Here is a 14,671-nt window from a genome sequence, read left to right as displayed (position 1 = left end):
ATTAAAATTGGTAGTGATGAATTCATGTTACCAAATATAGTACTGCAATGGTATAATCAACCAGTGACACCAATTTTGAAGCTTATATCATGTAAGATTCCTCACTGACCTCGACTTTTAGGTTCCACTGACTTTGATGTATTATACCATGGCAACTTATAAATGATGTATCAAAATTATTTCTCCTTCACTGGTTTCATAACCCTTTGAGTATACGGTAATTTTAAAGAAGAGGAACTGTAACTTACACTACATGTAGAAACTTATCTCAATCAGAAAATTACTCTGAAACTGTATAACGTGTTTTCCCAATTAAATGCAAGGGCCAGAAAAAATACTCCTGATGTTTAATCGAGCTTTGAGGTCCAGCGTTAAATAAATGCAGACTTATGGTGGGGGCTACAAACAGACAAATCTGCAACTCAGAAATGAAAGTGACATTTTGGCCTCGTATATATATACTTTGTTAACATTTTTTAACATTCTTTTATATTTCAGTGGACTTATACCTGAACAGCAAAATTGTGCTTGTCAAAATTAATGTCACATGCCAGCCCCCAAAACACTAATGCTCATTGGGCCCTCAGCATTTAATCAAGAAAATACAGTATGCAAACTAGCTGATTTGAATATGCCCCTAATTTAGAGGTTAATCGTTTTCACTTACAAAATAACATAACAAATTTACCAATTACTCATATTATGCATGTGACCTCTTATCCAGGCATGTAGCTCAGCAAAGTCTACCTTTTCAAGGGGGTGAGCATGTTGCTGAGGAAATGAAGGATGACATCTTCCTGGGGTGTTCTTAAAAGGACGCAATTTTCTGAGATCCTGGCTGATTAATTGTTCATCTCTTTCTGAGCTCTTGTGCGTATGTGTGCTTGATTGAGAAGCAACCATGCTTATCTCATCAAAGTTTTGTACAATGCACCTCTTTCCCCCTGATGCCTTTGTTGATCTTTCCACAGCTTTGCTGGTCTTGTTAGGACCCATTGCTTTGATTCCTGTTTTGTGGTCATTATTTCGGTTTTCTTGCATCAGGTCAGCCTCAACATTTTTAGCTTCTCCACCTTTCCAATTCACTGTCTGGCTCCAAATGGCTTGGTGAGCTTCTCGCTCAGACAAAAGGACATCATTTTGTGCCACATTAACCAGCATCTCAATGGCATATGCATTGTAAGAACTTTCCGTCTTAAAGTAGAGAAGAAAGTCTTTATGAATTTGGGCCATTCGCTGGCCATCACCTTCTCGTACAGCATCACGATAATCTTCCAGTACAAAAAAGTACTGAAGGATGTTTCGGCTGTAATACTTCAGGTTATCAACAGGCCTAGCATCTCCTGTAGTAGATGACTGCTGGTTGTTTTCGGGTTCACGCTCATCATCATCATCATCGTCGTCACCAATAACAAATTTGTCAATAAATTTGTCTAGGGTATCCTCGTAGTACCTCTGCCTGTGCTCTTTGATAGACATAAATGCATAATTTGGGCGGTGTTTTTTTGGCGTGTCACAGATGGTGTCCATGCCAAAGAACTCCATAGCTGCCTCTATGGTATAACACCTTAAAATACAAATAATAGTTATTTATAATTACATGTGTATTGACTAATATTTGGTAGACATATTATATTTTTGTGGTTGTGTTTTTGTCTTGTGATTCAGTCTCGCACCTCATAGTGTAAAATGTTGGTCAGGGCCGGGATGAAAAAAAAAACATTCTAGTCAATATGCAGTTCCAGAAAATATCCATACTCCCCCCATGGAAGGTTTTTGTTTTGCACACCCCCTTCCTGCCAGGAAATTTCAGTTTAGCTTCATATACTTTGCTACTATCATTTTGGCCTTTAAGACCCCCTCCCCCTAGGAATTTCCACTGACCTTCCATGGGGTGGGTATGGATTTTTTCTGGAACTTCACAATATTTTTTTTTCCATAAACCATGGTTTAAAGTTGAAAACCTAATTTGGATTAATTTTACTGGTTAATTTAGACAGGTACTGGAACTAGGGATTCAAAATAAGTCATACACGCCCAACTGATTGGGCAAATAAACTAAAAATTTTAATTACTGAAATTATCTACCTGCCAATGCTCTCAAAAAACTGCTCGCATCCCTCATAGTGCTTAACATCAAGAGACACATTTTTCCTCTTCAGTTTTTCTCTGAAATACTTGAGAGTGCCTTCCTCCCTGGTAGATTCTTTATATAAATCCTTAAAGGCAAGCTTGAAATTGAAAGAGGAAATGAGCATTAAATTTCAATCCTCTGTTCTAGATGACCGCAGTCAAATACAATAGTAATATGTTCAGTGTTGGGACAAGGAAAAACTGGCTGTTAACCAGGGTGTCTATTCAGCTTTTTAGGTGTATTAGACCTTCAATTATTAATTTGGTTAATTAGTTTAAACTGCATAATAATATGTTCAAGTTAATCCCAGTAGTGCTTGCAGATCAAAATTATTTAAGACAATGATCATGATTTATACAGTTGTTATGCATGGTAGCTTAATTATTAGTTTTAGGTTATTCAAAACATAGGTTTTACAATGAACAGTCCATTTTACAGCTATGTGCTTAGAAACCTGGTCTCTGAATGAAAGTGAAGCTGGAGTTGACCTTGCTTTGATACATTGCTTTGATACAAACCCTCCTGCTTTGCAAATGCATGTGAACAACATTATTTACATCTAGAAATTAAGCAGGAGGCCATAGCATAGGTTTGTTAATCAGAGCAAGGTCAACTCTAGCCTCACTTCCACTCAAAGACCAGATCATAAAGGACTAGCTTCCTGCAGTATAGTCGTATCAGTTGTACAGGCAGTATCATTCGTGTAAAAAAAATTTTCATAACTGCTATATGAAGACACTTGTACTACAGCCCAATACGACAGATAAGACCATTATATATGAGCATCCGCCTGTCGTACGAGTGTCTCCATATAGTTGTCATTAAAAAATTTTCATATGACTTATATGACCCGTAAGACTGATACAACTATTTGGAAACTAGCCCTAGGCACACAACTGTAAAATGGGCTATTGATCTCAAAGAATATCCATCCCCAGTGTTCCCCAACCATATAATTTTCATTTTAATCAGAGAGAGACCGAGTTTCAAGGAGGGAGCTGAAAAGCTGTCAATTGTCTTCATCCAAACTTTCAAAAATTTGTGAGCTAAACCATGTCCTTCCCCCAGGTCTGAAGTCCCTTTATACCTTGAGGAAGCTCCTCTTTGTATGCCAGGCAGCACAGCGAAATGGATACAGATGGTCCAACCTATCCCTGCTAGTGTGGGAACCAGCGCGAAGGTCTTTGGCCCCAGCAAATCTGACTCTGGTCAGCTGATCACCAATGCAAGGGACTTTCACACCACAAAGTGGGTCCACAGGATCTTGTCTCGGAGGTGCATGGGAAGCAGGCTGATCAGGCCGTGATGGACCGTGTATTTCTGGTCTGGCATGTGGTGGATGTGGTACAGCATCTATGTCTGTTGCAGGAACATCAGAAGCCTTTGTATGGATATCTTGAATCCACTCTTCAAAAGTATCCATTACTTCCACGCATTCAGCATACCTCTTCTCATCTTTCATCAATACTGGCATTGTAATCACTTCTGATTTTTGTTTCATTTCCTCACTATATTGATGAGGGATGTGCTTTGGCACCAAATCAGCTAAGAAACTGAGGGCTGGAAACACTTTCACAACTATGCGTCCTGCATAAATGCGATAGCGACAGGCAATATGGCTCAACTCATCATCAGAGAGAAGGAAGATGCCTGGGTCAACCGCTTTGATGTCTTGCTTTGGGCCACAGTCAGGGAGATGGTCTGACGGCACTCGGTCAAAAACCAAAGTACTTGACACAGCATGTTCACTGACATTCTGGTGATCTTCACGCATGTCATGAGCCCTTACCTCCCAGTCAATATTGTCTAATACTATAGAGAACCTTTTCCCTTGCCTTGTTAGCTCTATTGCTCGGTCAAGGAAGTGACGTCCGATTTCATCTAGCAATCCATACTTCTTGGAAGGGTCTAGGGAAAATCCATACCTTTGAAATCTTTTCATAGCCTGAAAAAAATGAAATGTGAAAAAAATTGAAATTGCAACAGAACATGATATACAGCTTTCTTCAATCAATCAATCCAATCGATCAATCAATCAGTCCACCAAATTATTGATTTACTCATGCTGTTCCTACAAGTTGAGAATGTTTTGCTCCAAAATATATCCATACTCCCCCCACAGAGGGTTTTTTGGTTTGTACCCCCACCCCCTCTCAATAATCCAGTTTAACTTCATAATTTACTTTTTATTAACAATTTTGGCCTTTAAGGCCCCCCTTCCCCTCGAAATTTCCAATGACCCTCCTTGGGGTGGGTATGGATATTTTCCGGAACCACACAATGTTTCCAGTAAGGGAATAATATGTTATGTTATCTGATTCTTTTTTAAAATACAATTCAAAACTCTGAGAGCTGATCTTACAACAAAAGGGACCATCGTCCTTCATTATGTCCATAGTTTTAAATGTTTTTTATTCAACAACTATATATATGGAGACTCTTAAGGCAGCCAACTCCCCACCCCCACCCCTTCCCACCCAACTTCCATACTGCCATACTTATAACTTGGACCTAAAGCATGGTCATTTCAAACTTAAAATCACAATAGCCCAACAACTCCCCACCCACCCCCCCCCCTCCCTGCCCCACCCAAAAGGGACCACCATACTTATAACTTGGTCCTAAACAATGGTCACTTCAAAAATATTACAATAGAGTCAAACGTGTTAAGAAAAATTACAAAAACATCCTATAGCTGGGGACTTACCATTTTGGTGGCCCCACTGTCAGTAAGCAGAATTGTATTTAACCTCTGCAACCGTGACATTTCTGGGACTCTCAGAAACATTGGGATGGAGTACAAAAGACACACTGGTGCCATTTTCCGTCCCTCAGTGTCCATTCCATCAACCATTGTGATTAGGAACTGTGTCATTGTTGGACAGTTCTTGGACATTTCCACATAGATTTCTTTCCAAGATATCTCTGACAAGCCTTCATATCCACGCTTTCTGAGGGCGGAATTTTCTGATCTCCTACACATGTTAAACATTTCTTCATTTACAGTCCTAAGTACAACTTCTTTCACGACCATACTCCCCACAGGGTCTTTAGCTAACACTTCTATTTTCTCACGCACATCTCTTTCCATAGTAAGGGGTACATTTTCCTAAAGAAAGGGCAGAGAAAATGCAAAATATAAGTACAAAATGAACAAGGGTATTTAACCCACCATGCAAATTCTCACACATTTTTTCCCAATTTGAGGTTAATCCAATATATAAGCTTATCACATGTTTTTTTTTTAAATAATTTATGACATATCTATAAGTCAAGTATGTACAAATGTGCCTTAATCTATAACATTTTATTAGTAGAAAGTCTATTAATATGTTGACACTACAGCTGACACCTATGCAAAAAATTAAAAAAAAAGATTTCTTGAAAAAAAATAGTTATAATTGGGGGACGGCTTCTTTATTATGTTTCAGGGAGGGGGAGTGGTGTTTTTTTTTTAACTACCTTCTTTTGAATGCTTATCCCCACTGAAAACAAGAAAACAAAAAATTACCCCACCCCACACCACCTGACCCCCTACACCTAACTTGTTTTCTATACTTGCCCCATCCCTCTCACTCCGAAGTTTTTTGCCACATTTACAGGAGGAAAAATTGCTACTTCAGCCGTAAAGAATCTGATTTACAGCACCCTGGCTTGCACTGCTAGAAGATTAAGACATAAACATAAAATGGATGGACGTTATCCCGTTCTATATTGTGTGTCTCCAAAGCGTTCCCCCCGGGGAGGAGGGGGGTTGTGTGGCATAAAATGGTCCCTAAGACTACGTTTGAAGCCCAGCAAACCTCAATAATTTCCATATCGTTTGTATGTCATATCCTATAAAAATTATATATCCCATTACAATACCTTTTTTATACGAAAATATGTTCTTATTTATTGAAAAATACAATGTGTTAAATTAAAATGTGTTTTGAAGTCAGACAAAAAAGGTGTTTGCAGACGGGCGTTCACTGGAGGTCGTCTACAAACACCTTTTTTGTTTGCAAAATGAAATACCCCGCTCGGGAATTACTATTGAAACTGTGGTGTTTTTCACATGAATGTGTAAGATTTCTGTATCCCCTCTCGGGAATGTCTAGTGAAATGACCAAGTTTTGACATGACTGTATCTACAAACACCTTTCTGCAAGTTTGCAAAATGCCCAGGTGTTGTTTCTGACATAACTGTGCAAGATATCTATCTCTCAAACAGTGGATAGAAATTACATTACTGCTGGATATGTTTAAAACTTACGTCTGGTTCTTGTGAGGCGGGAAAATCGAGCCCTCGGCGAGCGGTTGCAACCGAACATTCCTTCGCGCTGGCCTTGCAACTCTTGATGGTCACTGGTGCGGACGGTGACATTTCCAAAACTCGTTTAAATCTTTTTTCAGCAGAAGCTTGAAGAGAGGCTTGACTTTGTCTGATTATTTGCTGAAAGCTATTAAAATTTGTAAGTCGCCTCTCGCATGGCCTGCATAAGTGCGTTGGAAATGATTGCAGTTGATGAAGCGGGCCACCAAAAATTTCCTCCGCAGCGGAAAGCAAGAGAGAATTTTTCTTGTTGAAAATGTTTTTACAATAGTGGCGATCCACTACGGCTTCACAAAGCCTACAAGAACTTGTATTCTTGGGAACAACTTTTTTTGGAGTCGACATCGTGAGCTTTCAGGCTTGAGATCTTTCAGCCTTGAGATCGAACACTTTCGAACAGCTGTAAATACTCGATGCAACAAACTCCTCTCAATCCCCGACATAGTATGTTTTGTCACAGTGACGATTAGTTACACAACTACCCCTCCCTAGTGGAATATTTTTGTTAGCACCCAGATTTTGGGTGCCACGTGATCAGCTTCAACCAGGGTCTCTCTCTCTCTCTCGCTGGGGCGGGTAGAAGAGAGACCCTGGGAACGAGGTTGGATTGCGATCGGCTCGGTCACATCGATGACGTCTTACGGTCGTCCTGGCAACGGGTGTCAATTCCCGCGCGGGAATTTGTTATTGATATTGATATTTTTTGTTTGATTGTGCTGTGGAGCAGTGCTAATTTGGTGTCTTCTCTTTCTTGTATTTCGCGGAAATGAAAGACAGTATTTCGACTGGTTAATTCCGGCAAAGTACTGTCCATTTTCATCGCAAATGGAGGCGACTAACGGGCACAGGTAAAGCTGCAATTTAGCGGTAATTTAATTGTTGAGAAGCGTTCTCTCGGCTCCTGTTCGGAGCTTAGATGCCAATGAACCGGTACAAACTTGCTATTTTTGGCTGTTTTTAGCACCGAAAACTTGACTGCTTCCTTGGTGAAAGCGAACGATCAAGCGATTGAATTTATTTCAAACGTGGGTAAGTTGTCAAAATGATTGTTCTGTTTGTTTAGAAGGTCGTCTTTTCGGATCTAATGCTGGATGCTTGTGTAAAGAGACCGCGCATGTAAATTGCTTATTCAACCAAAATGCACCTTTTATTAAATGTTTTGACAGAAGTGCTTTATGCGGACAGCTTGTTATTTTGAGAACATGAGCATTCAAATCCCCTTTACTCTCCTAAAAATCGGGATACCATTTGTGGACTAATCACAAATGATACAAGTCCGTATTGTAAGCTGAAGTTCACATGTAACACGACTTGAGTCGGCTTATGTTATTACGTTAGCTTCGGCTTGGAGGAAAATGTGTTAAGCTTCCCTCTTTCCACTCTTAATGGCGGAAAATTACCTCGGTCGTTCGACCGCCCTCCATTCACTGTAAAAATTAAAGCTTGTTTAGATTTCTATACGTCTAGGATTCTAGTCTGGGAGTGTTTTAGTTTGGGAATGCGACATCCACTGCTGTGTTAAATGCCAAACTGCTAAATATTTGATTTGCCCCGAGGATTTTATTACGAGATTAAATTTCTATGACATAATTTTGACAGGATGCGTCGATATTTTATCCATTGATAGCAATAATGTATTTAAATTCCCCCTAAAGCAAAACGCAAAAACTACGCAGAAAAGTACATAATGAATAATTAAGTTTATCGTTCTTGAAAGGGCGATCAGATGGCAATTTGCATGAAAATGACTGTCAAGAGCACTTTTTATTTTTCCTTCCCTACAGTTCGCCCACGAACAAATATTGAATGATGAACATATTTGTAATTCTATCTGGACCCAATTTTAATTTGTTTCCCTTGTAGCTCTTATTTAGGTCTTACTGCATTATTGATGGTAGACGAGATGTACATTTTCCTATTATGTGTATATTTTCCTAATTGTATGATTCATACTATCCAAAAATATAAACAAGAACTTGAAATGCAACGTCACTAACAAGCTGTTTTATCTCCATGAAATCCAGTTTAAACATTCTAAAATAGCAATTTTGGCTAAAATAGATAATTTGAATCACCAGAAAGGATTTGCAATTATAATTCAGAAGTATTATCACTTAGCTGAGATTTGCATTATTCCATACCAAAATTAAAAAGAAAACAAAACTGCTTGTAACCAAATTATTTTGTTTAAAAAATTGTCATCATTTTGACAGGTTTTCGAAAACCACAAATTAACTGTTAAGTGTGGTTCCCTTTGAACTAAATTTCCTGCTAAACTGGTACTAAGTACTAAGGTAGCATTTATTTAAATAACAAATTAAGTTATTTAGATTTATTAAGAACCCCATCTGTTTCATGTTTTTGTAATATATTATTGTTAAAGAAAAAAAAAATTTAAAGTGGTACATGGTATTCTTTTTGTACATTGTACTCACCAACCCTGTAAAGCTACTAATGGGGCAAATTATCCCATCCTAAGAGATTTACTGCTAAAATGATTTTTTAAACCTTGTTTCCATGTTGTTAATGATTTACCAAAATATTCTGAAAATTTGAGCTAGGAGTTGAATAAGTAATAATAATTCCTGGCCAGGGAGATTGGGGAAAATGTGGAGAGTTTGACCCAAGGTACTCCGGGTGATAGTGGAATCATTGGGAACAGTCCCAAGAAGGGTAGAAAGTAACCTCTGGTGTGTTGGCATAGATACCTTAGTGGAGTTCATGCATGTACAAAAAAGTACCCTCCTTGCAACAGCTAGAAATTGAACTTAATTCCTAAAATCAAAGAACAAATTCTCTATTTGATCCCATACTTTTTTTATAAAAGTACTGGGGAGAGGTTATTAAAATATCAAGAAAATTCACCTAGGGTGATCATATCCTTAATTCTAATGACCTCCAGGGTTGAATAAGCATTGATATAACAAGGAGAAATTTGATACTGGGCTTAAATGGTTAAGGAAGGTGTAACAGCACTGAAAGACATGTTTGAATTGAACTGTGGGTTACCTTAGGCAACTTCTTGATGGCTGGCACCAATGAAGATAAGCCGGTTTCAAAGACCAGTGCCGGTGTGCTAACGACAGTTAAGAGTTATTAATAGTAATTAAAAGTTATATAGTCTCGACTTCAAATATACACTGTAGGATACAATGTACGACCAAAATATTTGGGATTGTATTGGTAATTGCATTGTTTGCTACAATTTCCAGTACTGTCCATAATATGTTGTAAATTATATTTGTTGCTGCAATTACTGAGTTTAATGTGAATTCAAATACTCATTAATAATTCATAAGCCAATTTACCTGTTAAATGGTCAATAATATACCACGTGCAGTGACTTTATATCGATAAACCTCCTTATTAGTATGCAATGTTTTAGCAGCTGATAAAACACTCCTCATTAGTATGCTTTGTTTTATCAGCTGATAAAACACTTCTCATTAGTATGCAGTGTTTTATCAGCTGATAAAACACTCATTAGTATGCAGTGTTTTTCTCATATGCTAATTTCAAACGTTTACAAAAGCATAATTGTTATGAACTCTGTTGACACATGCTTTTCCAAGAATGTTTTTGAAGCCGTTCAAAAACCTTGGAACACTTGTTTTATCGGGTATAAAACCACTCAGCTGCACCTTGTGCTTTTAAACCCAATAAAACACTCCTACTCGTTTTTTAAACATTACTTAATGATATTGAATGTACACATAACACCGATCAAAATAAATTATTGTATTGTTTAACTGGCCTTTTTCATGTGGTTGCACAAACATTTATTTTTATGTCATCAAGTGAATATCTTTTTTCTCTGTATAAATCTGTGAGGATTTAGCAATGTGGAATTCTAGTTTTCCTTGGGGCAATACTGTGCTAAACAGCTGCATACTAGATACTGTGTTGAGTTTAACATGGCCATTTGATCTTTGCAGATAAATATTGATTGTAGAATTCAATGTTTAGATGTTTGTCTTTGGCATGGATACTTTAACACATTACTTCAAAACTCTTAACGTAATATTCTTAAATACTTGGCAGTAGCACTAACATCAAGGTTTCTTAAGTCATGAATTGAAACCTTTTTGTCCAGTTTAAAATTCTGAAAGTGAAGCAGCAGTAGGAGTTTTAGCCGAAAATAAACATAGAAGATGAAAGATAGAAGGATATAAATTATAGATAAAAGTATAGAAGATAAACCGTTAAGCCTTAAGTTGATGGCAGGCGGGTGGGGGGGGGGGGGGGGGGATTATATATGCCTGCTTAAAATGTTCTACAATACTACATACGTACTAGGCAATGTAATATTGGACATAGACATAAAAGGGCCAACTTTATTTCGTGGTTTACATTCCAGGGGTCCAGTATAAAGTTCCAGGTCCCCGTTGTTCGAAAGCCGATTAACGCTAATCCACGATGAGAAGTTAATTGAGGCTTTCAGCTTGCTCGTTAAAAATGGCTTTAAAGGCTAATTTTGAGTGTAAGGTAAAGAAAAGTCCAAGTCAAAACTGATGGACACAAATCTTTTTGAAAAATCTTTATTGTTTGGTAATTAAACTTGATCAAAATTCTCGTTCATCCAGGATTAGCTTAATTGGGCTTTGTGCAACTGGGCCCAGGGAGGTGGGTGGAGAATTGCTTGGAATTTTCGGTGTGGAGGTACGGCTCGGTACTACCAACCCTGACCCTACTTCCGAGCAAGATATGTGATTTTCCAACACCCTTTATCAGACCTGGACTCTAAAATTTATGCCCATTTTCAGACCTGGTTTCTAGAATCATCACCTGTTTCTGTGAAATTCATACCCATTTACACACTTTCAGACCAAAATGGTTAAAATCTATGTGCTATTTCAGACCAAAGCGGCTCAAAAACCGTACCTTTGGTGCCGCACATACCTATATAGCTTATACGGGAAAGTCTCCCTCCTCCGGGGTATAAGATGCAACAGCTAAATATTCCAGTAAATACCAACTATATTAAATGCTCCCCTCCCCCTAGAATAGCTAATGTTTGTTTCAAATGCTCCTCTCTATCAGATTTGACATACCTACAATGCAGTACACGTACATTGAGATGCTCTTCTTCACAATAAAAAGTTAAAAAAAAATACTCCCCTTCCATTCCTGTAGTGTGTTTATAGTTTACTGTACATGCCGCTCCACAGTCCAATACTCAAGCAACTGAGCTAACTAGGTGGCAAATTCTCTTCAATGGGATTTCTGAATACTTGGTGCTGATACACTGCTTCCCATTTTTTTCTGTAAACAGACGATGAAATATGGGACTCGCTCTTGTTTTCCGACTCGTTGGTTACCACATCTCAAACTGGCAGGGTAAGGTTTTCGAAGTACAAAACAAATAATTGTACAATAAAAAGTTTATTTCTATGATGTCCAAGCAGACTAATAACTCACACTGTGGTACAAAAGGAATACCAACAAAAATGTTACTAGAAAAATTATGTGAATTTGCATTGTTTGAACTTCTTCATGATTACTCTAATTCATGCAACTTGTACAATGTAGCAGTTTGGAACTGAATATATGTATATGCTTGTGAATCAAAGGGAGAATTTGATATCAGATCAGGGGTCACTTACGGTGGGGCCTTTAATTCCACATGCCCCTTCAACTGGTAGGAACAGTGTTCAAGTTAAAAATGAAAAATTCACTGATGTAATTGCTCCTGGTCTCCTTAAAACTTTCCATTTGGTCATTTCATGTTGTTTTGTAGAAGCTGGGAATTATGTACCAAAATTGAAAATGCTCAATATAATAAACCCTCAATTTCCCTATTCCCTTGGTACATTGTTAAATTCAGGTTCCACTGTATTGTGGGTGAGGGCATTATCCCAAGGGCGCATGTGCAGCTGAGGACATATCATTTGCTGTGATGCCATCCAGCAAACAAAATAATAAAAAATATGTACAAAACAGATTTTAGTTGAAAATGGCATGATCCTGTGCTTCCCCTGTATGCCCTAGGGTTACAGAAGTTTGTGGCCTTTAACAGAATTATGTCGTCACACACTAGGAAATAGGTGAAATGACGATAACAGTGGAGAATGCTACATGGAGAGGGGAGCCATGTTACCTTGTTCATGCGAACAGCCATGGTACTGTGGATCAGCTACCAATTGGAACATCTGTGACAGGTAAAGATTGCCATGGAAAGCTTATGCAGATTAATGCTTACAAAGTCACAAAGTCAAGTTTGAGACTTTGTCAGACTATTAGTTTTTTCTTTATGATCAACCTTAGTTTATAAATGGGATGACAAGCACTGTACTGTTCCAATAAATGTGGGCTGTAGTTTTATTTGGCTGGGTTTTTATTACCACAATTAGTTACGATGCATACTGCATATTTGGGTGTTAAGCTTACGTCAGTCTTTTGATTGTCTCACAGCTTATGTTGGAAGATCACTTCAGACATTTGAACAAACCCATTATGAATATATCAAGGTGAGCAGTCCATTCAAAACCTCTATAAAAGTTGTCATTTACATATCGTGTGTTGCCCCCTCAATTTCCCACATTTAGAGAAGGAAGCAAGTCTAATGATATTGATAATATTATTGAGGTGGTGACAATGATGCTGATGATGATAGCAGTGATAACAATGATTTGTGTGATGGTATTGATGGTGGTGACAGTGATGTCAGTGGTGGTGGTGACGATGATGATGATGATGATGATGATGATGATGATGATGATGATGATGATGATGATGATGACGATGACGATGATGATGATGATGATGATGATGATGATGATGATGATGATGATGACGATGACGATGATGATGATGATGATGATGATGATGATGATGATGATTAGTTTGATGGTATTGATGGTGTGACAATGTCTTTTTTTTTATAAAGTACTGGTGATAATGGTGATGATGATTATCAGTGTGATGGTATTGACCGTGTGACGATATATATTTTTTTATAATGTTCGTGGTGATAATAGTGATGATGATTATGATGATTATTAGTGTGATGGTATTGATGGCGTGATGAGATGATGATGATGACAATGACGGTGATGACTTGTTTGATATTATATAGCATTGATGCTGCTGCTAATGATGATGTGGATAACGATTATGTTGATCGAGTGTTCCTAGTGGTTTTGAGAAACCTTATTTCCAGCTTCCTGTTCAAAGTCCTCAAAAGGGATATTATTACAGTAGATGTGTCCGTACACACCAGTATGACTGACACTGCCATTTTAAACTCACTGACCTCACTACTGCTAAAAACACTTGTTCAGTGGTAAAATCTGCTTGTTCTGGCTGGCTAGACGAAGTAAATTAATTTTAATGAGCCTATCCTAGAAACCACAGATCTCTGATTTTCTTTTGTGTTTTTGTTTATTTTAGATACCAGACAATCCACTGGACAAAAAGACATTGATCTCCCTTGATGAGGATGGCACATATTCTGTTAAAAAGACGGTCTCACAGGGAGAGGTATGTACAGTAAATGTAATAACATGTATTTCAAATGCCTGATTTGATGTCATTTTTTGAGAGAGTACTAAACAGGATTGAGGTGAAGTCATGGAATTATTTTGTATCTCAGGAAATGCAGAGAACTGATACATATTACAAGGAGGAGCAGTTCCAGGGCTTCATTTCTGAAGGTCAGATTCCTTTGTACCTCATCCCAAATGATTTCATCTCCTTAATAATTAGTCCAGTTGCACTGACAGTTTCAAGGTTTTTTTTCGCTGTCTTCTACAATGTCAACTTATTCCTATCAGTGGGTGTCCATTTGGTGGTTTATAATTTTATTGCAGCATTCAGTCTTTGCAATTCTCAAGTAACAATGTGTCCAAGCCATCAGACTCTTCTAAAGGCTAGAGCTAGCCTCTACTTGTGTCATACACCTAATACAAAGACTATTACAAAGACTCACAGAGCTTGGGATGCCTGTGGAAATTTGCCACAAAAAAAAAACAGAATTCAAACGCCAACCGTTTCTAGACTTGTGGCCTCACAGCACAAGTCATAGTATTATTAAATTGAGCGGCAAAATTCGTTTGTCTTATTCATCACATTTTTTTCCAGGTTCAAATCTCTTGCTTCAAAGAATCATGGTCAAGAGAGGTGTTCCATCAGACTTGACATTTGTTGCTTTTGATTCAACAACAAGTCTTTGTACATCATCATATGTAAGAGGCAGTCATACTGTACAGCTACATTTATCGCCT

At 37.9% G+C, this 14,671-nt stretch overlaps 2 protein-coding genes across 3 annotated transcripts in view; one reads left to right on the top strand and one right to left on the bottom strand.

Annotated features, from left to right (window-relative positions):
- Positions 1-19: 19 nt before the first annotated feature.
- LOC146483003 (uncharacterized) lies at positions 20-7,041 on the bottom strand. Of its 2 annotated transcripts, none has more exons than XM_085106267.1 (5): positions 6,390-7,041; positions 4,842-5,243; positions 3,222-4,079; positions 2,089-2,231; positions 20-1,567 (listed from the first exon to the last, which is right to left on the bottom strand). In XM_085106267.1, the coding sequence occupies exons 1-5, from the start codon at positions 6,792-6,794 to the stop codon at positions 685-687; spliced, it is 2,691 nt and encodes an 896-aa protein (XP_084962393.1). In that variant the 5' UTR covers positions 6,795-7,041; the 3' UTR covers positions 20-684. The 2 variants fall into 2 exon arrangements, with proteins under 2 accessions (XP_084962393.1, XP_084962394.1); XM_085106268.1 differs by having other exon boundaries at positions 4,842-5,479; positions 5,594-6,529.
- Positions 7,042-7,118: 77 nt separating this feature from the next.
- LOC146483002 (ciliogenesis-associated TTC17-interacting protein-like) overlaps positions 7,119-14,671 on the top strand; it is a 12,414-nt gene continuing 4,861 nt past the window's right edge. Inside the window, exons 1-8 of the mRNA XM_085106270.1 lie at positions 7,119-7,297; positions 7,411-7,478; positions 11,722-11,786; positions 12,487-12,607; positions 12,861-12,916; positions 13,839-13,928; positions 14,041-14,101; positions 14,529-14,632. Coding sequence (XP_084962396.1) covers positions 7,275-7,297; positions 7,411-7,478; positions 11,722-11,786; positions 12,487-12,607; positions 12,861-12,916; positions 13,839-13,928; positions 14,041-14,101; positions 14,529-14,632 — 588 coding nt within the window. The 5' untranslated portion in view covers positions 7,119-7,274. The remainder of the gene's footprint in view (positions 7,298-7,410; positions 7,479-11,721; positions 11,787-12,486; positions 12,608-12,860; positions 12,917-13,838; positions 13,929-14,040; positions 14,102-14,528; positions 14,633-14,671) is intronic.

Source organism: Pavona decussata, unplaced genomic scaffold (assembly GCF_977016875.1).
Source record: "Pavona decussata unplaced genomic scaffold, jaPavDecu1.1 SCAFFOLD_40, whole genome shotgun sequence".
NCBI classification, from domain to species: Eukaryota; Metazoa; Cnidaria; class Anthozoa; order Scleractinia; family Agariciidae; genus Pavona; species Pavona decussata.
The sequence above is the reverse complement of the archived record's forward strand: the minus strand, read 5'-3'. Positions and strand labels throughout refer to the sequence as shown.